General features: G+C 33.9%; 1 protein-coding gene across 19 annotated transcripts in view; it reads right to left on the reverse strand.

Moving 5' to 3' along the window:
- The window catches only part of LOC141457520 (CUGBP Elav-like family member 1-A), a 585,923-nt gene that overhangs the window by 138,392 nt on the left and 420,713 nt on the right, over positions 1-26,818 (reverse strand). For all 19 annotated transcript variants that reach the window (XM_074134630.1, XM_074134647.1, XM_074134641.1 and 16 more), the window contains one exon: positions 21,442-21,614. In XM_074134630.1, coding sequence (XP_073990731.1) covers positions 21,442-21,614 — 173 coding nt within the window. The remainder of the gene's footprint in view (positions 1-21,441; positions 21,615-26,818) is intronic.

Below are 26,818 nucleotides of genomic sequence, written 5' to 3' on the forward strand. Positions count from 1 at the left end.
GAAAAAATAGGCTTAAAAAGTCATAATGGTGGAACGTAGAAGTGGTAAGTGGGCGTGTAATTGAGCGACCTACCTACCTATGTTTCTATTGGCCAGTACACACGCCCACCGTACACTTGCTCGATCAGCCATTAGGATTTTTAATGTGAATTAACTCTATTAAAACAATGTTTTAGAATTTTTTCACTATTTTTTCCTCCGTAGGTATTTCATAAAGAATCAATTTATGCAATAAAAGTTTTCACTACAAAAATTAATGTAATTATTAACTTAACGGTTTTATTCTTACGAAATTCTTCAATACAATCAAAATTAGGCACATCATAATTGAAATAAAACATATTCTACAATCATTCATAAACCGTAGTTGTTGGTGAAATGAAAAATAAATCTTCAAAATAATCTCTTTTTGCTTTTGTATAATTTCATTCTTTATTAAATACCTATGGAGGGAAAAATCATGAAAAAATTATTATGTACAATTTTCATTGGAAAAATAGGCTTAAAATGTCTTAATGGTGGAACGTAGAGGTGGTAGGTGGGCGTGTAATTCAGCGACCAACCTACCTATGATTCTATTGGCCAGAATACACGCCCACCGTACACTTGCTCGATCCGCCATTAGGATTTTTAATGTGAATTAACTCTATTAAAACAATGTTTTAGAATTTTTTCACTATTTTTTCCTCCGTAGGTATTTCATAAAGAATCAATTTATGCAATAAAAGTTTTCACTACAAAAATTAATGTAATTATTAACTTAACGGTTTTATTCTTACGAAATTCTTCAATACAATCAAAATTAGGCACATCATAATTGAAATAAAACATATTCTACAATCATTCATAAACCGTAGTTGTTGGTGAAATGAAAAAAAAATCTTCAAAATAATCTCTTTTTGCTTTTGTATAATTTCATTCTTTATTAAATACCTATGGAGGGAAAAAACATGAAAAAATTATTAAGTACAATTTTCATTGGAAAAATAGGCTTAAAATGTCTTAATAATGGAACGTAGAGGTGGTAGGTGGGCGTGTAATTGAGCGACCTACCTACCTATGTTTCTATTGGCCAGTACACACGCCCACCGTACACTTGCTCGATCAGCCGTTAGGATTTTTAATGTGAATTAACTCTATTAAAACAATGTTTTAGAATTTTTTCACTATTTTTTCCTCCGTAGGTATTTCATAAAGAATCAATTTATGCAATAAAAGTTTTCACTACAAAAATTAATGTAATTATTAACTTAACGGTTTTATTCTTACGAAATTCTTCAATACAATCAAAATTAGGCACATCATAATTGAAATAAAACATATTCTACAATCATTCATAAACCGTAGTTGTTGGTGAAATGAAAAATAAATCTTCAAAATAATCTCTTTTTGCTTTTGTATAATTTCATTCTTTATTAAATACCTATGGAGGGAAAAATCATGAAAAAATTATTAAGTACAATTTTCATTGGAAAAATAGGCTTAAAATGTCTTAATGGTGGAACGTAGAGGTGGTAGGTGGGCGTGTAATTCAGCGACCAACCTACCTATGATTCTATTGGCCAGAATACACGCCCACCGTACACTTGCTCGATCCGCCATTAGGATTTTTAATGTGAATTAACTCTATTAAAACAATGGTTTAGAATTTTTTCACTATTTTTTCCTCCGTAGGTATTTCATAAAGAATCAATTTATGCAATAAAAGTTTTCACTACAAAAATTAATGTAATTATTAACTTAACGGTTTTATTCTTACGAAATTCTTCAATACAATCAAAATTAGGCACATCATAATTGAAATAAAACATATTCTACAATCATTCATAAACCGTAGTTGTTGGTGAAATGAAAAATAAATCTTCAAAATAATCTCTTTTTGCTTTTGTATAATTTCATTCTTTATTAAATACCTATGGAGGGAAAAATCATGAAAAAATTATTAAGTACAATTTTCATTGGAAAAATAGGCTTAAAATGTCTTAATGGTGGAACGTAGAGGTGGTAGGTGGGCGTGTAATTAAGCGACCTACCTACCTATGATTCTATTGGCCAGAATACACGCCCACCGTACACTTGCTCGATCCGCCATTAGGATTTTTAATGTGAATTAACTCTATTAAAACAATGGTTTAGAATTTTTTCACTATTTTTTCCTCCGTAGGTATTTCATAAAGAATCAATTTATGCAATAAAAGTTTTCACTACAAAAATTAATGTAATTATTAACTTAACGGTTTTATTCTTACGAAATTCTTCAATACAATCAAAATTAGGCACATCATAATTGAAATAAAACATATTCTACAATCATTCATAAACCGTAGTTGTTGGTGAAATGAAAAATAAATCTTCAAAATAATCTCTTTTTGCTTTTGTATAATTTCATTCTTTATTAAATACCTATGGAGGGAAAAATCATGAAAAAATTATTAAGTACAATTTTCATTGGAAAAATAGGCTTAAAAAGTCTTAATGGTGGAACGTAGAAGTGGTAAGTGTGCGTGTAATTGAGCGACCTACCTACCTATGATTCTATTGGCCAGAATACACGCCCACCGTACACTTGCTCGATCCGCCATTAGGATTTTTAATGTGAATTAACTCTATTAAAACAATGGTTTAGAATTTTTTCACTATTTTTTCCTCCGTAGGTATTTCATAAAGAATCAATTTATGCAATAAAAGTTTTCACTACAAAAATTAATGTAATTATTAACTTAACGGTTTTATTCTTACGAAATTCTTCAATACAATCAAAATTAGGCACATCATAATTGAAATAAAACATATTCTACAATCATTCATAAACCGTAGTTGTTGGTGAAATGAAAAATAAATCTTCAAAATAATCTCTTTTTGCTTTTGTATAATTTCATTCTTTATTAAATACCTATGGAGGGAAAAATCATGAAAAAATTATTAAGTACAATTTTCATTGGAAAAATAGGCTTAAAATGTCTTAATGGTGGAACGTAGAGGTGGTAGGTGGGCGTGTAATTAAGCGACCTACCTACCTATGATTCTATTGGCCAGAATACACGCCCACCGTACACTTGCTCGATCCGCCATTAGGATTTTTAATGTGAATTAACTCTATTAAAACAATGGTTTAGAATTTTTTCACTATTTTTTCCTCCGTAGGTATTTCATAAAGAATCAATTTATGCAATAAAAGTTTTCACTACAAAAATTAATGTAATTATTAACTTAACGGTTTTATTCTTACGAAATTCTTCAATACAATCAAAATTAGGCACATCATAATTGAAATAAAACATATTCTACAATCATTCATAAACCGTAGTTGTTGGTGAAATGAAAAATAAATCTTCAAAATAATCTCTTTTTGCTTTTGTATAATTTCATTCTTTATTAAATACCTATGGAGGGAAAAATCATGAAAAAATTATTAAGTACAATTTTCATTGGAAAAATAGGCTTAAAATGTCTTAATGGTGGAACGTAGAGGTGGTAGGTGGGCGTGTAATTAAGCGACCTACCTACCTATGATTCTATTGGCCAGAATACACGCCCACCGTACACTTGCTCGATCCGCCATTAGGATTTTTAATGTGAATTAACTCTATTAAAACAATGGTTTAGAATTTTTTCACTATTTTTTCCTCCGTAGGTATTTCATAAAGAATCAATTTATGCAATAAAAGTTTTCACTACAAAAATTAATGTAATTATTAACTTAACGGTTTTATTCTTACGAAATTCTTCAATACAATCAAAATTAGGCACATCATAATTGAAATAAAACATATTCTACAATCATTCATAAACCGTAGTTGTTGGTGAAATGAAAAATAAATCTTCAAAATAATCTCTTTTTGCTTTTGTATAATTTCATTCTTTATTAAATACCTATTGAGGGAAAAATCATGAAAAAATTATTAAGTACAATTTTCATTGGAAAAATAGGCTTAAAATGTCTTAATGGTGGAACGTAGAGGTGGTAGGTGGGCGTGTAATTAAGCGACCTACCTACCTATGATTCTATTGGCCAGAATACACGCCCACCGTACACTTGCTCGATCCGCCATTAGGATTTTTAATGTGAATTAACTCTATTAAAACAATGGTTTAGAATTTTTTCACTATTTTTTCCTCCGTAGGTATTTCATAAAGAATCAATTTATGCAATAAAAGTTTTCACTACAAAAATTAATGTAATTATTAACTTAACGGTTTTATTCTTACGAAATTCTTCAATACAATCAAAATTAGGCACATCATAATTGAAATAAAACATATTCTACAATCATTCATAAACCGTAGTTGTTGGTGAAATGAAAAATAAATCTTCAAAATAATCTGTTTTTGCTTTTGTATAATTTCATTCTTTATTAAATACCTATGGAGGGAAAAATCATGAAAAAATTATTAAGTACAATTTTCATTGGAAAAAATAGGCTTAAAAAGTCATAATGGTGGAACGTAGAAGTGGTAAGTGGGCGTGTAATTGAGCGACCTACCTACCTATGTTTCTATTGGCCAGTACACACGCCCACCGTACACTTGCTCGATCAGCCATTAGGATTTTTAATGTGAATTAACTCTATTAAAACAATGTTTTAGAATTTTTTCACTATTTTTTCCTCCGTAGGTATTTCATAAAGAATCAATTTATGCAATAAAAGTTTTCACTACAAAAATTAATGTAATTATTAACTTAACGGTTTTATTCTTACGAAATTCTTCAATACAATCAAAATTAGGCACATCATAATTGAAATAAAACATATTCTACAATCATTCATAAACCGTAGTTGTTGGTGAAATGAAAAATAAATCTTCAAAATAATCTCTTTTTGCTTTTGTATAATTTCATTCTTTATTAAATACCTATGGAGGGAAAAATCATGAAAAAATTATTAAGTACAATTTTCATTGGAAAAATAGGCTTAAAATGTCTTAATGGTGGAACGTAGAGGTGGTAGGTGGGCGTGTAATTAAGCGACCTACCTACCTATGATTCTATTGGCCAGAATACACGCCCACCGTACACTTGCTCGATCCGCCATTAGGATTTTTAATGTGAATTAACTCTATTAAAACAATGGTTTAGAATTTTTTCACTATTTTTTCCTCCGTAGGTATTTCATAAAGAATCAATTTATGCAATAAAAGTTTTCACTACAAAAATTAATGTAATTATTAACTTAACGGTTTTATTCTTACGAAATTCTTCAATACAATCAAAATTAGGCACATCATAATTGAAATAAAACATATTCTACAATCATTCATAAACCGTAGTTGTTGGTGAAATGAAAAATAAATCTTCAAAATAATCTCTTTTTGCTTTTGTATAATTTCATTCTTTATTAAATACCTATGGAGGGAAAAATCATGAAAAAATTATTAAGTACAATTTTCATTGGAAAAATAGGCTTAAAAAGTCTTAATGGTGGAACGTAGAAGTGGTAAGTGTGCGTGTAATTGAGCGACCTACCTACCTATGATTCTATTGGCCAGAATACACGCCCACCGTACACTTGCTCGATCCGCCATTAGGATTTTTAATGTGAATTAACTCTATTAAAACAAAGGTTTAGAATTTTTTCACTATTTTTTCCTCCGTAGGTATTTCATAAAGAATCAATTTATGCAATAAAAGTTTTCACTACAAAAATTAATGTAATTATTAACTTAACGTTCTTATTCTTACAAAATTCTTCAATACAATCAAAATTAGGCACATCATAATTGAAATAAAACATATTCTACAATCATTCATAAACCGTAGTTGTTGGTGAAATGAAAAATAAATCTTCAAAAAAATCTCTTTTTGCTTTTGTATAATTTCATTCATTATTAAATACCTATGGAGGGAAAAATCATGAAAAAATTATTAAGTACAATTTTCATTGGAAAAATAGGCTTAAAAAGTCTTAATGGTGGAACGTAGAAGTGGTAAGTGGGCGTGTAATTGAGCGACCTACCTACCTATGATTCTATTGGCCAGTACACACGCCCACCGTACACTTGCTCGATCAGCCATTAGGATTTTTAATGTGAATTAACTATATTAAAACAATGTTTTAGAATTTTTTCACTATTTTTTCCTCCGTAGGTATTTCATAAAGAATCAATTTATGCAATAAAAGTTTTCACTACAAAAATTAATGTAATTATTAACTTAACGGTTTTATTCTTACGAAATTCTTCAATACAATCAAAATTAGGCACATCATAATTGAAATAAAACATATTCTACAATCATTCATAAACCGTAGTTGTTGGTGAAATGAAAAATAAATCTTCAAAATAATCTCTTTTTGCTTTTGTATAATTTCATTCTTTATTAAATACCTATGGAGGGAAAAATCATGAAAAAATTATTATGTACAATTTTCATTGGAAAAATAGGCTTAAAATGTCTTAATGGTGGAACGTAGAGGTGGTAGGTGGGCGTGTAATTCAGCGACCAACCTACCTATGATTCTATTGGCCAGAATACACGCCCACCGTACACTTGCTCGATCCGCCATTAGGATTTTTAATGTGAATTAACTCTATTAAAACAATGTTTTAGAATTTTTTCACTATTTTTTCCTCCGTAGGTATTTCATAAAGAATCAATTTATGCAATAAAAGTTTTCACTACAAAAATTAATGTAATTATTAACTTAACGGTTTTATTCTTACGAAATTCTTCAATACAATCAAAATTAGGCACATCATAATTGAAATAAAACATATTCTACAATCATTCATAAACCGTAGTTGTTGGTGAAATGAAAAAAAAATCTTCAAAATAATCTCTTTTTGCTTTTGTATAATTTCATTCTTTATTAAATACCTATGGAGGGAAAAAACATGAAAAAATTATTAAGTACAATTTTCATTGGAAAAATAGGCTTAAAATGTCTTAATAATGGAACGTAGAGGTGGTAGGTGGGCGTGTAATTGAGCGACCTACCTACCTATGTTTCTATTGGCCAGTACACACGCCCACCGTACACTTGCTCGATCAGCCGTTAGGATTTTTAATGTGAATTAACTCTATTAAAACAATGTTTTAGAATTTTTTCACTATTTTTTCCTCCGTAGGTATTTCATAAAGAATCAATTTATGCAATAAAAGTTTTCACTACAAAAATTAATGTAATTATTAACTTAACGGTTTTATTCTTACGAAATTCTTCAATACAATCAAAATTAGGCACATCATAATTGAAATAAAACATATTCTACAATCATTCATAAACCGTAGTTGTTGGTGAAATGAAAAATAAATCTTCAAAATAATCTCTTTTTGCTTTTGTATAATTTCATTCTTTATTAAATACCTATGGAGGGAAAAATCATGAAAAAATTATTAAGTACAATTTTCATTGGAAAAATAGGCTTAAAATGTCTTAATGGTGGAACGTAGAGGTGGTAGGTGGGCGTGTAATTCAGCGACCAACCTACCTATGATTCTATTGGCCAGAATACACGCCCACCGTACACTTGCTCGATCCGCCATTAGGATTTTTAATGTGAATTAACTCTATTAAAACAATGGTTTAGAATTTTTTCACTATTTTTTCCTCCGTAGGTATTTCATAAAGAATCAATTTATGCAATAAAAGTTTTCACTACAAAAATTAATGTAATTATTAACTTAACGGTTTTATTCTTACGAAATTCTTCAATACAATCAAAATTAGGCACATCATAATTGAAATAAAACATATTCTACAATCATTCATAAACCGTAGTTGTTGGTGAAATGAAAAATAAATCTTCAAAATAATCTCTTTTTGCTTTTGTATAATTTCATTCTTTATTAAATACCTATGGAGGGAAAAATCATGAAAAAATTATTAAGTACAATTTTCATTGGAAAAATAGGCTTAAAATGTCTTAATGGTGGAACGTAGAGGTGGTAGGTGGGCGTGTAATTAAGCGACCTACCTACCTATGATTCTATTGGCCAGAATACACGCCCACCGTACACTTGCTCGATCCGCCATTAGGATTTTTAATGTGAATTAACTCTATTAAAACAATGGTTTAGAATTTTTTCACTATTTTTTCCTCCGTAGGTATTTCATAAAGAATCAATTTATGCAATAAAAGTTTTCACTACAAAAATTAATGTAATTATTAACTTAACGGTTTTATTCTTACGAAATTCTTCAATACAATCAAAATTAGGCACATCATAATTGAAATAAAACATATTCTACAATCATTCATAAACCGTAGTTGTTGGTGAAATGAAAAATAAATCTTCAAAATAATCTCTTTTTGCTTTTGTATAATTTCATTCTTTATTAAATACCTATGGAGGGAAAAATCATGAAAAAATTATTAAGTACAATTTTCATTGGAAAAATAGGCTTAAAATGTCTTAATGGTGGAACGTAGAGGTGGTAGGTGGGCGTGTAATTAAGCGACCTACCTACCTATGATTCTATTGGCCAGAATACACGCCCACCGTACACTTGCTCGATCCGCCATTAGGATTTTTAATGTGAATTAACTCTATTAAAACAATGGTTTAGAATTTTTTCACTATTTTTTCCTCCGTAGGTATTTCATAAAGAATCAATTTATGCAATAAAAGTTTTCACTACAAAAATTAATGTAATTATTAACTTAACGGTTTTATTCTTACGAAATTCTTCAATACAATCAAAATTAGGCACATCATAATTGAAATAAAACATATTCTACAATCATTCATAAACCGTAGTTGTTGGTGAAATGAAAAATAAATCTTCAAAATAATCTCTTTTTGCTTTTGTATAATTTCATTCTTTATTAAATACCTATGGAGGGAAAAATCATGAAAAAATTATTAAGTACAATTTTCATTGGAAAAATAGGCTTAAAAAGTCTTAATGGTGGAACGTAGAAGTGGTAAGTGTGCGTGTAATTGAGCGACCTACCTACCTATGATTCTATTGGCCAGAATACACGCCCACCGTACACTTGCTCGATCCGCCATTAGGATTTTTAATGTGAATTAACTCTATTAAAACAATGGTTTAGAATTTTTTCACTATTTTTTCCTCCGTAGGTATTTCATAAAGAATCAATTTATGCAATAAAAGTTTTCACTACAAAAATTAATGTAATTATTAACTTAACGTTCTTATTCTTACAAAATTCTTCAATACAATCAAAATTAGGCACATCATAATTGAAATAAAACATATTCTACAATCATTCATAAACCGTAGTTGTTGGTGAAATGAAAAATAAATCTTCAAAAAAATCTCTTTTTGCTTTTGTATAATTTCATTCATTATTAAATACCTATGGAGGGAAAAATCATGAAAAAATTATTAAGTACAATTTTCATTGGAAAAATAGGCTTAAAAAGTCTTAATGGTGGAACGTAGAAGTGGTAAGTGGGCGTTTAATTGAGCGACCTACCTACCTATGATTCTATTGGCCAGTACACACGCCCACCGTACACTTGCTCGATCAGCCATTAGGATTTTTAATGTGAATTAACTATATTAAAACAATGTTTTAGAATTTTTTCACTATTTTTTCCTCCGTAGGTATTTCATAAAGAATCAATTTATGCAATAAAAGTTTTCACTACAAAAATTAATGTAATTATTAACTTAACGGTTTTATTCTTACGAAATTCTTCAATACAATCAAAATTAGGCACATCATAATTGAAATAAAACATATTCTACAATCATTCATAAACCGTAGTTGTTGGTGAAATGAAAAATAAATCTTCAAAATAATCTCTTTTTGCTTTTGTATAATTTCATTCTTTATTAAATACCTATGGAGGGAAAAATCATGAAAAAATTATTATGTACAATTTTCATTGGAAAAATAGGCTTAAAATGTCTTAATGGTGGAACGTAGAGGTGGTAGGTGGGCGTGTAATTCAGCGACCAACCTACCTATGATTCTATTGGCCAGAATACACGCCCACCGTACACTTGCTCGATCCGCCATTAGGATTTTTAATGTGAATTAACTCTATTAAAACAATGTTTTAGAATTTTTTCACTATTTTTTCCTCCGTAGGTATTTCATAAAGAATCAATTTATGCAATAAAAGTTTTCACTACAAAAATTAATGTAATTATTAACTTAACGGTTTTATTCTTACGAAATTCTTCAATACAATCAAAATTAGGCACATCATAATTGAAATAAAACATATTCTACAATCATTCATAAACCGTAGTTGTTGGTGAAATGAAAAAAAAATCTTCAAAATAATCTCTTTTTGCTTTTGTATAATTTCATTCTTTATTAAATACCTATGGAGGGAAAAAACATGAAAAAATTATTAAGTACAATTTTCATTGGAAAAATAGGCTTAAAATGTCTTAATGGTGGAACGTAGAGGTGGTAGGTGGGCGTGTAATTGAGCGACCTACCTACCTATGTTTCTATTGGCCAGTACACACGCCCACCGTACACTTGCTCGATCAGCCGTTAGGATTTTTAATGTGAATTAACTCTATTAAAACAATGTTTTAGAATTTTTTCACTATTTTTTCCTCCGTAGGTATTTCATAAAGAATCAATTTATGCAATAAAAGTTTTCACTACAAAAATTAATGTAATTATTAACTTAACGGTTTTATTCTTACGAAATTCTTCAATACAATCAAAATTAGGCACATCATAATTGAAATAAAACATATTCTACAATCATTCATAAACCGTAGTTGTTGGTGAAATGAAAAATAAATCTTCAAAATAATCTCTTTTTGCTTTTGTATAATTTCATTCTTTATTAAATACCTATGGAGGGAAAAATCATGAAAAAATTATTAAGTACAAATTTCATTGGAAAAATAGGCTTAAAATGTCTTAATGGTGGAACGTAGAGGTGGTAGGTGGGCGTGTAATTCAGCGACCAACCTACCTATGATTCTATTGGCCAGAATACACGCCCACCGTACACTTGCTCGATCCGCCATTAGGATTTTTAATGTGAATTAAATCTATTAAAACAATGTTTTAGAATTTTTTCACTATTTTTTCCTCCGTAGGTATTTCATAAAGAATCAATTTATGCAATAAAAGTTTTCACTACAAAAATTAATGTAATTATTAACTTAACGGTTTTATTCTTACGAAATTCTTCAATACAATCAAAATTAGGCACATCATAATTGAAATAAAACATATTCTACAATCATTCATAAACCGTAGTTGTTGGTGAAATGAAAAAAAAATCTTCAAAATAATCTCATTTTGCTTTTGTATAATTTCATTCTTTATTAAATACCTATGGAGGGAAAAAACATGAAAAAATTATTAAGTACAATTTTCATTGGAAAAATAGGCTTAAAATGTCTTAATGGTGGAACGTAGAGGTGGTAGGTGGGCGTGTAATTGAGCGACCTACCTACCTATGTTTCTATTGGCCAGTACACACGCCCACCGTACACTTGCTCGATCAGCCGTTAGGATTTTTAATGTGAATTAACACTATTAAAACAATGGTTTAGAATTTTTTCACTATTTTTTCCTCCGTAGGTATTTCATAAAGAATCAATTTATGCAATAAAAGTTTTCACTACAAAAATTATTGTAATTATTAACTTAACGTTCTTATTCTTACAAAATTCTTCAATACAATCAAAATTAGGCACATCATAATTGAAATAAAACATATTCTACAATCATTCATAAACCGTAGTTGTTGGTGAAATGAAAAATAAATCTTCAAAATAATCTCTTTTTGCTTTTGTATAATTTCATTCTTTATTAAATACCTATGGAGGGAAAAATCATGAAAAAATTATTAAGTACAAATTTCATTGGAAAAATAGGCTTAAAAAGTCTTAATGGTGGAACGTAGAAGTGGTAATTGGGCGTGTAATTGAGCGACCTACCTACCTATGTTTCTATTGGCCAGTACACACGCCCACCGTACACTTGCTCTATCAGCCATTAGGATTTTTAATGAGAATTAACTCTATTAAAGCAATATTTTAGAATTTTTTCACTATTTTTTCCTCCGTAGGTATTTCATAAAGAATCAATTTATGCAATAAAAGTTTTCACTACAAAAATTAATGTAATTATTAACTTAACGGTTTTATTCTTACGAAATTCTTCAATGCAATCTAAATTAGGCACATCATAATTGAAATAAAACATATTCTACAATCATTCATAAACCGTAGTTGTTGGTGAAATGAAAAATAAATCTTCAAAATAATCTCTTTTTGCTTTTGTATAATTTCATTCTTTATTAAATACCTATGGAGAGAAAAATCATGAAAAAATTATTAAGTACAAATTTCATTGGAAAAATAGGCTTAAAAAGTCTTAATGGTGGAACGTAGAAGTGGTAATTGGGCGTGTAATTGAGCGACCTACCTACCTATGTTTCTATTGGCCAGTACACACGCCCACCGTACACTTGCTCGATCAGCCATTAGGATTTTTAATGAGAATTAACTCTATTAAAGCAATATTTTAGAATTTTTTCACTATTTTTTCCTCCGTAGGTATTTCATAAAGAATCAATTTATGCAATAAAAGTTTTCACTACAAAAATTAATGTAATTATTAACTTAACGGTTTTATTCTTACGAAATTCTTCAATGCAATCAAAATTAGGCACATCATAATTGAAATAAAACATATTCTACAATCATTCATAAACCGTAGTTGTTGGTGAAATGAAAAATAAATCTTCAAAATAATCTCTTTTTGCTTTTGTATAATTTCATTCTTTATTAAATACCTATGGAGGGAAAAATCATGAAAAAATTATTAAGTACAATTTTCATTGGAAAAATAGGCTTAAAAAGTCTTAATGGTGGAACGTAGAAGTGGTAAGTGGGCGTGTAATTGAGCGACCTACCTACCTATGTTTCTATTGGCCAGTACACACGCCCACCGTACACTTGCTCGATCAGCCATTAGGATTTTTAATGTGAATTAACTCTATTAAAACAATGTTTTAGAATTTTTTCACTATTTTTTCCTCCGTAGGTATTTCATAAAGAATCAATTTATGCAATAAAAGTTTTCACTACAAAAATTAATGTAATTATTAACTTAACGGTTTTATTCTTACGAAATTCTTCAATACAATCAAAATTAGGCACATCATAATTGAAATAAAACATATTCTACAATCATTCATAAACCGTAGTTGTTGGTGAAATGAAAAATAAATCTTCAAAATAATCTCTTTTTGCTTTTGTATAATTTCATTCTTTATTAAATACCTATGGAGGGAAAAATCATGAAAAAATTATTAAGTACAAATTTCATTGGAAAAATAGGCTTAAAAAGTCTTAATGGTGGAACGTAGAAGTGGTAAGTGGGCGTGTAATTGAGCGACCTACCTACCTATGTTTCTATTGGCCAGTACACACGCCCACCGTACACTTGCTCGATCAGCCATTAGGATTTTTAATGAGAATTAACTCTATTAAAGCAATATTTTAGAATTTTTTCACTATTTTTTCCTCCGTAGGTATTTCATAAAGAATCAATTTATGCAATAAAAGTTTTCACTACAAAAATTAATGTAATTATTAACTTAACGGTTTTATTCTTACGAAATTCTTCAATGCAATCAAAATTAGGCACATCATAATTGAAATAAAACATATTCTACAATCATTCATAAACAAAGCCCAAAATTTGCCACACAGCTTGATGAGTCTACCGTCTTCATGTTTCAGCTCAATTGTCAGTATTTGTGTGATATCATGGTATGAATAAAGTAAAAGCATTCATAAAAAAGTTAGTCTTTTGAAAAACTAAGATAGAGAGCAACTCCAATGAATGTTTAACAGCATGAGTGACTTTATTATTGATATTTTAAGTTTAAGTTGTCTTCAGGAAGTACAACACATTATACTTCGTCATTTGGATAACTTAGAAAATCAATTTCAAAAATATTTACATTCAGATATTGAATCTATTGTAATCAGTTTGATTGGGTATTGAAACCACTCCTGATAGAAGTGGATCAAGTGCAACATTTATCACTCTGAAGGCACAGGATGAATTTGCAGAACTTTCTGCTGATGCTGAAGTCTTAAACTTGAATTTCCCGAGAAAAGTTTAGCAACTTTTTGGATTGGAGTTAAAACAAAAGAATATCCAACAATCTCTGACGAAGCATTGAAAGTTCTTTTGCAATTTACTACTACATACTTATGTGAATCATCATTTTCTACTTTAACGTCAATAAAAACAAACTACCGTTCCAATATAAAAAATATTGAAAATGCTATGAGACCTTCAATAACAAATATTTATCCCAGATTTAATTTATTGTGTGAAGATAAACAAGCAGATCCTTCTCATTTAAAAAAATTAACGATTTTAATACGAAATATTTTTTATAGTTTTCTAGTTTTACAATAAAAGTTTATTTGTGATAATTTAAAATAAATTTTGCATTTATGTTTTTTAATTTAACAAGTGTTGATATTGATTTGATGTTGTAATTGCTTTTATAATTATCGATATTTTTCTAAATACTCGTATATAAGCCTAAAATTAATAAACGTTTTTTTTTTATTTTTACAAACTTCGATTTTTTCCTGTTTAAAAAAATCGAGGATAAATTTATCGATGTTACGGCCTCATGTTTTCTTATATAAGCTTATATATACAATCATATCCAAAAATGACCTTAAATCGCCTTATAGCCTAATCATTAGGTATTAGGATATAAAGAGGTCGGCTAGAAATTTCTACTTTAAAAAAAGGGTCGCTGTCGAAAGAAGTTTAAGAAGCACTGGTTTATACCATCGAGACCACAAAAAGTCACATTTACATAAGATTTCAAATTTATTCATGAAAAACACACGTCATTGAACGATTGCAGTATTTAGTAGGTTTAAGAGCACGACGGCTTGATGTTACTTAACCCCATTATCCAGACATATTTTACCAAAATCTGGATGAGTTATTAGCAATAAATGTTTAAGCCATAGGGGCGTGCATAAATGGGACCAACTCCTCCACCATTGTATGTACACCTTTCAGACCCGCAAAATGCACATCTTCATGAAATTCTAATCGAATGACACCACCTACATGAAAATCGATCCACGCGTTTAGGTGCTACGTTGTTTACAAAAAAGGTACAACAAGAACAATTTTTGAAAATACCGTTTTTGCTCATTTTCGGCAACTTTTTTCTCGAAATACATTAGATCTGGGTTGTTGCAAAAAATTACGGTTACAAAGGAGGGTTTGCTCTTTATTTTAAAGAAAATTTGGGAATTTTATCTTTTACATAGAAAGAGAAAAATAATAAAATTTGGGTGTTTTTCAAGTTACGCTTTTTCCTAACTCGCTTTTTCCCGCCGGACAGTTTAATAACTTCAGTTCGATTGAAACGTCTCCCACTAGTTAACAAAAGCTTTAATTCTGGCACAACTTTTCATCTAGAGGAATGTGGCACGCAGTTACTTAACGTGTTGTAATTATCCGGATGACGTATTTAGAGTACTGATTTCATTTCGGAGAATTTCACAGCCAAAAAGATATTCACTTCTGTTTGTAGGAACCTACTTTGTCTATAAAACTAAAGCCTGTCTTTGAAAACTGCTCAATCTACTTGCGTGTTGTATGCAAATTTACTACTAATTAGTAGAATACAGCAACAACAATTCTAATGAAACTAAGGAAGTTTGCACGCACAGGGCAATGGAGCAAGCAATGAAGCCTGCAAATAACATTGAAACATTGGTACTGAGATGGGATTGCATTGGATGGGCCGAGTTTGTTTTTCCAGGCTATCCACCTACACAGAGACACAAATTCCAGTAAAACGGATGAAGAAAGAACTCTGTTGGTGCAGGCTCGGCCTGTAGCGCGCTCGACGCCAACTACTTTAATTAAACGTTAAACGGTCCTCTGAAGAGGAGTGCGCGCGGTTCTATTGAAGGAACAATCCCAGAATAAACAGGCCAGCAATTAAAGGAAGACAGCGACTCTCTCTGCCGCCTTCAACCAATCCTCTGCCTCCAACCTATCACTCCCGCCGTCTCACAATACTCCCCGCCAACCAGGCGCAATTAATTCTCTTAATCGTTCTAATTGACAATTTCCTTTTTCGGTTCAACTTCTTCTCTTTGGACCGCCGCGCAACACGGAGGCCTCGGCTATTTCCTCTTCCATCTCTCTCACTACTCCTGCCAGCACCACTTAAACGAAAAAACTAATTTCTTTTGTTTTCTCTTTTAATTAAAGTACATTTTAGCTGTAGTGACTTGGGGGATTGGCTGACCAACATAAACACTGAACACCAATAACACTGATCCCGCAGGAAAACATTCCAACGGAGTCTGCAAAGCTCAATGACAGGAAAACTCTTTAACCAATGAGTTAATAGTAGGCAGGGGGGTCTAAAAACAGCAAGTTTCTCAACCAGGAGACTTCAGTCAGTTTGGGAGCGTTTTGTGGTTGCCAAGATATCGAAGCGCTAAAAGGAGAAGCTACTATAGTGAACAATTTTTCCTTACCTAATCTTTAGAAAAGAGTAAAAGTATCGCTTTTTCGCATAAGAAAATTACCTGAGGTATTTTATTCGTATTCAATGAAAATCAAAACGGATATGTCGAGAGAATTCTCAAAGTCGGAAATCTCCACTAACGGAAAATAAGGAAAAGTCAAATTGCATCAAAGGGTTGAAAATTATTTTGAAAGAAGTATGTGAAAAGATACCGCTCAGCCCCTTGCCCTAAAGTTATGGAGGTTCTTACTGTCGCAAAACGACCTCAAACAGGCATTAACTTCCTGACTTAGTAGCAAGCTCGATCTGGTGGTGCTGTGCTAATAATACTGGTTTTTGGTTATGGAGGTGAATATGTTCTCTATTCCTAATGAAATACATATCATCTTAATGAAACTGCCACTTTCTGAACTAAGAAGCACGATGGATGCGGCAGGCGGAAGTCTTGAGGAGTGCACAAACATTGTGTTCACATTAGAGGGCCTGGAGTCTATGCTTGGTAGTGACGACGTAGGTAATCACATTCTTCTTCTTCTTTGGGTGAGAGCAGCAAGAAGAAAGTGTTACTCCACTCCACCCCACCCTGAGGTACAGATGAAAAAAATTAAATATTAATTAAATGAAGGGGATATAAGAGTTGGGCAAGTGTGCTGGGTTTGGTAAGAAGGTGTTGGATAGGAGAGAGGGGCGCTGCTAATTTGGAGCAGATCCAAGGGGCTGCCCAAATCAAGTTAGCTCCCCAGACCATCTTCCTGGCGCTTCCAAACTCCTTTCAACAGTTCCTTGGCAACCGACTCCGCCCTCCTCCGCATGCACATATTATCTTAGTGCCAATCCCACACTTTTATTCTATTACTTTTGGAAGAAATAGGGAAACCAGAGGAGAAAAAACATTCAATTCGGTCGGGGAAATCTCTCTACAGAGGTCACTCTCGAGAAACTATGACTTGTGAGGAACAGATCGTTTGGTGAGCCGCATTCACGCCTCACTACAATGGGATCCTGTCAACTGGAGAATTGGGAAATCTTCTCCACTTCCGCTTTTATTTATGGTATAAATTCATTGTTCTTTAACCTTAAAATTTCTACTGAAAAGAACCAGTAGGGGTTAATAAAACAATTGACGTAAGCTGACGACACGCTTATTACCGGAAAGGGAAGACCACTCCTAAGGACCCCTGAATCGAATTTTTGTGAACAATATTTCAAAAGTTGTAAGCCTCCAATTGTGCAATAAACATAACTAACTAAAAGAAGAAAATCGACCTTCCAAAAATCCATCGCTAAGATTCGACCGCTAACTTAGTATCAAAGTACCCATGAAATAGAAAAATTTGAACTTTATGCTATTTTGTGTTTTTAGATAGCTTACGCAGAACAATAAGGCGGAAAACTCGTTTTCGTGTACCATAAGATTAGAAAGAAGTATTTTCAGTATAAACATAAAATTGAAATCTTTACGATTGCAATACTTACAAGAGACAAAATCTGTTCAATAATAAAGGTTTTGTAAGAAACAACTGGTACTTCTTTAGTAGTCACAGACCAGCACCAGCTGAAGAAATGAGAGACGTGACGAGATCTACAAGAATGTAGACCTTTATCGGCCAACTGCAGGCACGAGCAGTTCAAAGTGAGACTGATGTTCAGTAGGTCGATGGTACGGCAGAAATTAGTGCATGATTGAACATGCATGAGAACTTAGGCAAGCCCTGGCACACCTGTGCACTGCTGCTGTACCATTGAACATAATTGCAACTTGTTTTCATTCAAAATTATTGACTGAAGTAAACAAGACTACCGCACAGTACAGTAATTCTCTAAGAAAACACAGCCACCAATTTAACTTATCAATATTGTCCATTTGGATTAGGATCTATCCTTTGGGATGGAGGGAAAAAGAAACAAAAAAGAGTGCAAAGCCAAATATATGGGTGGCAGTGGCGGACCCCCATAATCCAAGCCCCAAGGTTAAAATAATATTGTTGCATCGCGCAGCAAGTGGTTCCTGTTTCCATCGTCCGGGTTGTTTCTTTTCCAACCGCATTCACACATTCCACTCTCCCAGCTTCCTCAGCTAATCCCAAACAAGTCTCTCTCGCCATATACACTGCAGTAAGCCAAAGTGCTGAGAATCAGAAGTGCCACCCACTTGACTTGAGGAAACATTATTCTATTACCTCCGCTTGCCGGCACTATTCTATAAACAAAAATATTAATTTCAATACCACCTCTCGACATTTACTATTCAATAGTAGTAAGTAAGTAAAGTAAAGTAATCGCCTATTTTTTCAGGCGGGGCTTAACGTCCAACTACCAATTAGGTGTCGTGGACGGAGGCGACTAGCAAACATACTTTACTGTAAATTTCTTTTATTAACCATTAAATAAAATCCAAGGCCTAAAGATCGGGAATCGAACCCAATACCACAATACATATTAGCTTCGCAGGTCTCAACTATTCAATATTCATCTGGCAAACAGAACTTTTAGACCGTTTAGAACAATTTATTATTTCATAAGACCCCCACTTGGTTCAGTTATTAAATCACACTGTAACCACTTGCTTTTTTAACAATGAACCAAAAACAAGAATAGATACAATAAAAGGTTCATATTTCATTCAACTATTGAGATAGACAAAGTCATTAACTGAACAAAATTTCATTCAGTTCTGACTATTGCTAAGGAAGATGTTATGGCTCGAATTTTCATTGGTTCTTAGAATCGTAAAATTTAACATTTTATATCTCAACGTTAATTACATCGATAACGCAGGCTTCCTCAAAACGGATAGTTTCAGTAAAAACTCGAGATCGAAATTGTGGCACGATTAGAATGCTCCCCTTTATCTAGTACAGTAAGCTCTGGGTAAACTCAGAAGATCTGCGCAGATAAAAGGAACAAAAGGGAGAAGGGAGATTTAGAGGGTACCATTCTTCTTGTTACTCTGGAAAATGAATTAAAAATAATGGTTGTCTTGAGGCAGCGCCTTAGGATCTAACTAAACAGTAATATGGCCACAGAGAGCAACTCAGTTGGTTCCTTTTGATTAACTTTGTGTCGCGTAGAAAAAACTGGAGATCTAGAATTTGCTGGAGACAGGTAGAGAAGGAGAGCGACAACTCTGCTGAATAAAAAAGGCAGTTGAGTGAGTTCTAAAAACGAGATGTAATGAAAGAAAGAAGGGCGTTCTTCAGCGCTAAGAGAGAGAACAGGTGACAAAGCCGGAGCCAAACATAGAATTGTATACACTAATTGAAAAAGGTTGTTTCCGCGCGGCCCTCCCTGCCGCTAACTCACAAGAATATGATGGAACTAAAAGGAGATTTTACACAAAGTGAAATGGGACATCTCTAGCGGCAGAATCCTCTTTATTTTGTTCATGCAAAAATGTGAATACTACAACTTGCTGGCAGATTTAAAAGGGCTGACAGGACGAGTAAGTGGTACCCAGCTGGATAATGAATCAGATCATGCAGTACAAGAACCAAGTCCCTTACAACTCTTCTCTGCCCTTTTATATTTTGCACAATAAAACATAAAAAGGGAAATGTTCAAAGGAGCAGACAGTTGCCCTTCCTAAAGTTCACTTTTATAAACTTTACACAAGTCTCAACTTGGAACTTTACACCTAGTTCTTCTGTTTGGGTGGGGAACCTTCATGCATCTATTGTGCGCTTAAACAGACGAAATTGCTCCCTCTACTCCAGCCTGCCGTTTATTCCAACCTAGGGGTTCACAGCCAATAGGGAAAGATACGATCTGTCTTCTTCTCGCCAAGTATTTTCGGGCTCTCTTTTCTGTATTTGAATAATCTAAAATGAACAATTTAGTTATTATCTAGTTATTTTCAGAACACTTCAAGTAATTTTTATTTATATAATATAATATGTATTTTAATAAATAGCAAAAAAGTAAATAAGTATTCAAAATTGGGAGCCTGAAGACAATGAAGGAGTCTGCAGAGAGTTTAGAAGGAGGAAATTGCTGGCCAAGTAACAGTTGGGGTAGCGGTAACAAGTTTGAGATGTTTGCAGAGGCCGACGAAAACTCGAATTTCGTAAACTTGACCCTGTGGCAACCCCCTCCTCACCTGAAATAAAAATGTAATAAAGAGCGCAAAGTCCGAGGGAGGTGCGCACCTTTAATTTCTTAAGGACGCATTTCTATAAATTTTACAAACTCAACTCGGCTGAGGGCTGCCACGTTCCGGGTCTAGGTTCGTGTCACCCAGCTTTTAGCCAAACTATAGATACTCCGAGAGCCCTTCATTCTGCAGTCGGCTCTAGAGCCAATAAAGAGGAATTATACAAAAGGAAAAGCACGCATACTGGGGTAGTCACTAGTTCACCCTTCGCCCTTCCGGCAGTCTCACAGCTTTCTTAGATTGCTTTGTCTGGGGCGATAAAAACGGAACATCACAACTGGCAAGATTCTATTACACAGTCGTTTGTGTTCAATGCTCACAAACGCACACAGAGTGGACACAATTGGTGTTCTGTTATTCCATTAACTCCGTACACTACCACTTCAAAACACAACTACCCGGTTCTTCTAACAGGAGTTCATAAAATTCACTTTGTACGCTCATAGCAGGTTATTAATTTAGAATTTATTCCATCGAACTGTGGAGCTCTTATATTGGGGTAGTTGTTCTCCACTACTCTATCTCATTACAATACATAGAAATTGAAAAATAATAATGCAATATATACTCGTATATTTCAGGACTTCTTATTTTTAAAATTCCAGATACCTGTTTGCAGTTGCACATGGAAATACTTCACGTTGAAGGTAGGGATAGATCACATCACAGAGATCACGAAATGTAACAGGGATTTAAAAATAGGAATCTTTATAATAAAGCCCTTTATATTCACGATCCTTTTCAAAACTCTTCACTTTGTTTGGATGATCTCTAGGAGCCACTATTGAAGGTTTCACCTTCTCAAATATTTTTAAATTCAAAATTATTTAAAAAAAATCAAATTGGAACTCACCTTTACTCTGGCCAGTAACTTTATCCCTGAGTACGTTGATTTGGTGAACTCTTCCGAATTCAGAGAACATTTTTGTAAGCTCTACTTCGTCCATACTCCGAGGAACTTGGCCCACGAACATTTTTATGAAATCTGGATCCGGCTGGTCTTGCGTCACGCTTTGGATCATACTTCTGTGAACAATCCAAACATATCACCATCAATAGAGGTGAGAACTATTCTATCTAGCACAAAAAACACGAAAAATTCTAGACTAAAACCTGGAATGTGAGAAAGCTAAGAATAATGACCTTTCGGGCCGCGTGGATACTCACACGTCTTTTAAAGCAGCAGTTTCATCATCGCTTTGTTTCCATAAAGGTACCATTTTCCAAAGAATCAAAAAAGTCCATCAGTGAATTGATTCTTTTGGTTGAGGGATTGCGTTAAAACTCGGTATTTTGTAGCTATATTTAACCCTAACAACGTGAATATAAGTGAAAATAAGGCCCATATCCCGCCATGGAAAGTGGAATCACCCTCCCCCTTCACCAGAAGTGCTCTTAATGGGATGAATATTTGATTTCACTGATGTCGGCCCTAATATGCTTTCCCACGATAGTTTTTTCTTAAGAGAAGAATGTCCTCTGTAATGTTTCAATATAGTTGCGTCAATTACTTTTGTATTGAACAGCAAGGATGTTGCATTAAGAATAAATACTGGATTTTCTGGCAGAGTTAGGAGGCAGTGGCTGTAAAAAAGTAATACAGGCTCTGGATTTTGTTAGCAAAGCGCCTTTGTGGATGAAGATTTATAATATGGATACCGCGCTTTAGGTAAAGGTGTATGAGATATATAATCCTTCTAATTGAGTTATTATACTTAACACAAAGGAGCAGTAATAAACACACACACACATACACACAACGGTATATATATTTGAACAGAGAGAGTATAGATTGCGCTGTTACACCCCAGGTGGTTAGTAACCTGGCCTACAGTTACCTACCGGCCGTATCTGCTACTAATTTTATTCCTCCATGCGCACTCACACAGAGCAAACCCTTTAAAAACCTACCCAGTGAACTCTAGGTAAACCCTTTTTGCTACAACATTAGGGTATTATATTTCTCTGTAAATTAACGGAACCAAGGGCCGACAACACACAGTAGAAGGTATCAGTTTAAAACTTAAAATCCAACCTCTCGGCGCTGTTGGTGCTTTTCGTCTGCAGAAGCACACCCTGCGGGAGTTGGGCGACGGTGTAGAGCTAACATTAGGGAGCCGGTGTATCAGATAGGCTTGATAAGGGCCAAGAGAAGCTTCCAGTCACGCAGGATCATTATTCATCCCTGACCGGCTAAATCGGAGGGCGAGCCAGACCGCTGGCTCCCACCAGTCGCGCCCTACATTCACTCAATCAATTAACTCGCCAACTAATTATCTTATTAACAATAACCATCCACCTCATTTTTGGAGAATTCTATTGGAGTACAGCTGATTTTCAGGAGATTAAAAGAAATGTTTTCACATTTCTGTTCATTTATCTTGGCTCTTTTTCTTTTGAACTTTGCCTCCTGAGATAAAAGAGGGAATCTAGGGGTTTGGGGATGAACAGAAAGGTCGGCTGCCGAAAAACATCTCTCAGACACTCTTGCCTGCACAAGATGGAATGGTGGTAGTTCTTATTGCTATGTACTTGGCGATATCTGATGAAAATAAAAGTCATAAGCATGAGGTATTATGAGAGAATGGGAGGATGCTCTTGAGTTCCCATAGTAAGCCCTGGAAACTAAGAATAGAGGAAAACGCTTTAAGTAATGGCTGTAAAAAAGAACAGCTTAAGATAATAGCTAAGATAATTGTAGTTACTGAGCGCCTATTAGATAAAACATTTGCGAGACTTCATGCAGGGGAGTGGCTCTGATAGGTTCTCATTGTACACACCTCTCCAAGAGACTGACAGGATGTCTGTCCTATCCGCTAACATTGGATATTTTAAACTCTTCTGTGAATGTCTTCCGGCTTTCTGCCGTTCTCCTACCCTTTCAGAAGCTTTCCCCTCATTCATATCTCGGACTCTCAACTAACTCCGCTTCATGAGTTTTGTGCTCTCCGTCCAAAGGCACATGTTTCTATTCAAAATTGCTAAAATTGACGGACCTAAAATTGATATAGTTAACCATTATTGCAATAACCATACTATTTCTATAACCTCACTGATAACCTAACTAACTTCGCTATTTTTACTAGTCGGAGAGCACTCACCTTCAAACCTACCTCGTACATCTATTACAAGTTTTTACAACTTATTCTATTACTTTTATCTTCTATAATACGTATATATCACTTTTTGTTTTTTTAACCTCGTACATCCACTTTTTTAGTAATATATGGTTACCGTTTCTTCCTCCTTTTCACACTAATATTGTTGCCACACCAAAATTCAAATCATCTTACATTATCCTTATACCAGCTCTAGAGTCATAGTAATTCCTGTCATCAGGCAGCCGCCTCTTCAATCGCGTTGGACACATTGTCAGCGACTACATCTTGCATATCTATACAGAAGTGCGATGCCACCATTGTCCCCGTCCTCACAACTGCAAAGTGTGAAGCTGGCTCTGCGGTAATCATGTTCTGTTATCATTCTGAAGAAAGTCAGCATAACTTTTCGAAGCAGTTTATTCCAGGGGCTAGTTACTAGGTGGTTCAGTGATTGCAATAATCGCTGCAAAAGCGACAAAGATGGCTGAATGGTCATCCTTAAGGGGATGAACACGTTTAACAGCAGCGCTACGATCTTAACTTCACCTTCTCTTTTGTTCTCCTTCCCTTTGTCGCTGAATGCCGAAGGCATTTTAACTTTTTCTTACAAAGCTATAATTTTTATCTTCAGAAGAGAAAACAAAATGGCCGCCCCCACAGTTTTAAACAAAGATAATTGTAGATGCGAGTGTTGTGTTCCGACCAGATTCGCGTTCAGGTTAGTACAATCCCAAACTCTCACAATTTCATTAAATAACAGAAATGTCTTGTCTCTTCCTTACCCCACCCTTGCAGAAATGTCAGAACAAACCATCAGCTCGTGCGGTCACCGCCGGGCTCTTTTCAAGGAAAATGAATTTCTCCAACTATGGAGGAAAATTAAATGACTTTTCTAATGACTTACACACCCTGACATTAAGTCGTTCTGTCTTTCTCACCCTTTTTCCGCTTCTAAAGATAAACCTTCCTCGCCTTTCGTTTCCTTTGGATAAAACTTAAAATGGCCGCCCGCCGCTATAGAATTCTTATCTTGGAACTAATTTCACTTCAAAGCTAATTACACTTTTTAGATGAATTTCCTTATTAAATACTTTATATTTAAAAAGTTGGCGTTAAGACGCAGGGAAAATAATTCCAGATGAACGTGCTTTGGCCAACACGGCCGAGAATAAGTAACGGAGTCATTCAACTCAAATTCAGATCTTTTCAACGCTTGTCGCCATATGCGTGAATCCATTCCTTTCTCGAGAAAGCCTAATTTCAAAAAATTGACTCGGTCGCAAGACTTCCCACTCAAAAAATGTCAGGAAGTGAAACAAAACATAACACTCACACGACGTTTTCTTTCAGCAGTTTAAGTGATTAAACTTTCTTGAAAGTAACTGAAAGATTGTTGGTCAATTGAGCTTCTCCAAGACCTTCGAACATCTCTGTTGGCTTAGTTGGTTGTTTTCGCCCGAAAGGGTCTTAAGTAAAGTAGCCGCACTTAAGGACCAAATGGGGAACCCTATGAGTGAATGGGCCTCACAACGGGTATTTCTTCTAAATCGAAAATATTCACGTTCACAACCCTTGGAAACGTCAAAAAAAAAAACAGAGTAAATTCATTTGAAATCATACTATATTTACTGGGCCGCTTCCAAAATTTTACTGAGAGACAGGGCGCAAGGCAAATGTGCAGATCTCCCCCCTTTGGTAGCCATATCCACTCACTCCTGTGCAGGTTTCCCCCATTTTTAGCCACAAATACTATTACAGTGACTGCGGACGGTATTCCAAGAATTTTTATCGACTTCATTTGAACCTTTGTGTGCTATTTCCTACTTTGTCCACTCACGAACACAAACTGTGCGTGCGACATCGTACGAATACTTGTACTAAATCAATATCTGATGTAAATGTTATATACACATATGTGCAACATCACTCTAGTATAGTTGAGAGTTATAGCCGAACGCTGTCCAATCTTACCAACTAAACTCCTATCGCCTGGTTGGATTGGTGCAAGCGAGTGGAGCTTTTGCATCCGGATATTCCATTTAATTAATTAATGATGGTGAGTGATTGTAAACAGCACAATAATTGTTTACGAAAATAACACTAATTACAAACTCAACAATAACAATTGAATTAGCGAATACTGGATTCCAACGCAACCCTTAGATTTTCTCTTCCTGGGAGCTACTTACAGCTCACTGTCGGGGGATGGAGAGTGTTGTCTGTAACGGAGGCCGGCATTGCACTGAAAAAAGCTTCGGGTGCCAATAACCTCAGATGTTGATGCGCCTAGCAGAATGGATGTTATTTTCAATGTTTAAAATGCGAATATTTTATTTAGAATCTTTTCGATGCCCAGCGTAAACAAAAACAAAATATCAGGTGCATCTCAATCACGTATTCATCGCTTAATGCCGGGCACTCTTATTGTTCGGTGCTTCTCGTTCTGTTTTGGAGTCCCTTCTGCAGAAGACCCAGTGCACTGTTTCCAGTCAATTGGCGATGTTACGGACCTGCTAACTGCCAGCTTTGTCTCTGACCAAACCACTAACTAAGTGCTTCCTCTGGATTGGTTTTGTTTTTTATTCTTTCTATTTCTTTTTACCGCGGTTTCTCCACTTCCTGGCTTGGTGTGCGTATCCACTAGTCACAATGAAATCAGGACATACCCAAGTGAAAGCATCAACCAATAGCATGCAACATTCATGAAACAGCCAGACTAAACTACCGATTTGTCGCTATGTCAACGCAACATATCCTACAATTGACCACTTCCTTTTATTAGCTACCCCCTCCCTGCTACGCTACATGATAACCTTTCTTTCTGGAAAGTATTGAGATGATGACGCCTCCTCGTAGGCGAGTATTCACCGACATTACCATCTTTGAGGATCCCAGGGAAAATGGAGTATATGCGGTTTTCCAGCTAACTGCACTCCTGATACCCAGCAAATTATTGCTGACGTGTTCTTTACGATTATAGTGAAATGCATGTATTTAGTTACTGACTCACATTTTAAAGAGTTATTCTAACTGCTGCTACGAAGACGCCAAGCACTCATACTTGAGTTAATGCACAATATGTCCCGGGTAGTAATCCTGCTACATGGCCTTTAGGTTCTGTCAGAACGA

The sequence above is a fragment of the Rhodnius prolixus genome, unplaced genomic scaffold (assembly GCF_049639745.1).
Source record: "Rhodnius prolixus isolate KJV_2025 unplaced genomic scaffold, Rpr scaffold_22, whole genome shotgun sequence".
Classification (NCBI taxonomy): domain Eukaryota; kingdom Metazoa; phylum Arthropoda; class Insecta; order Hemiptera; family Reduviidae; genus Rhodnius; species Rhodnius prolixus.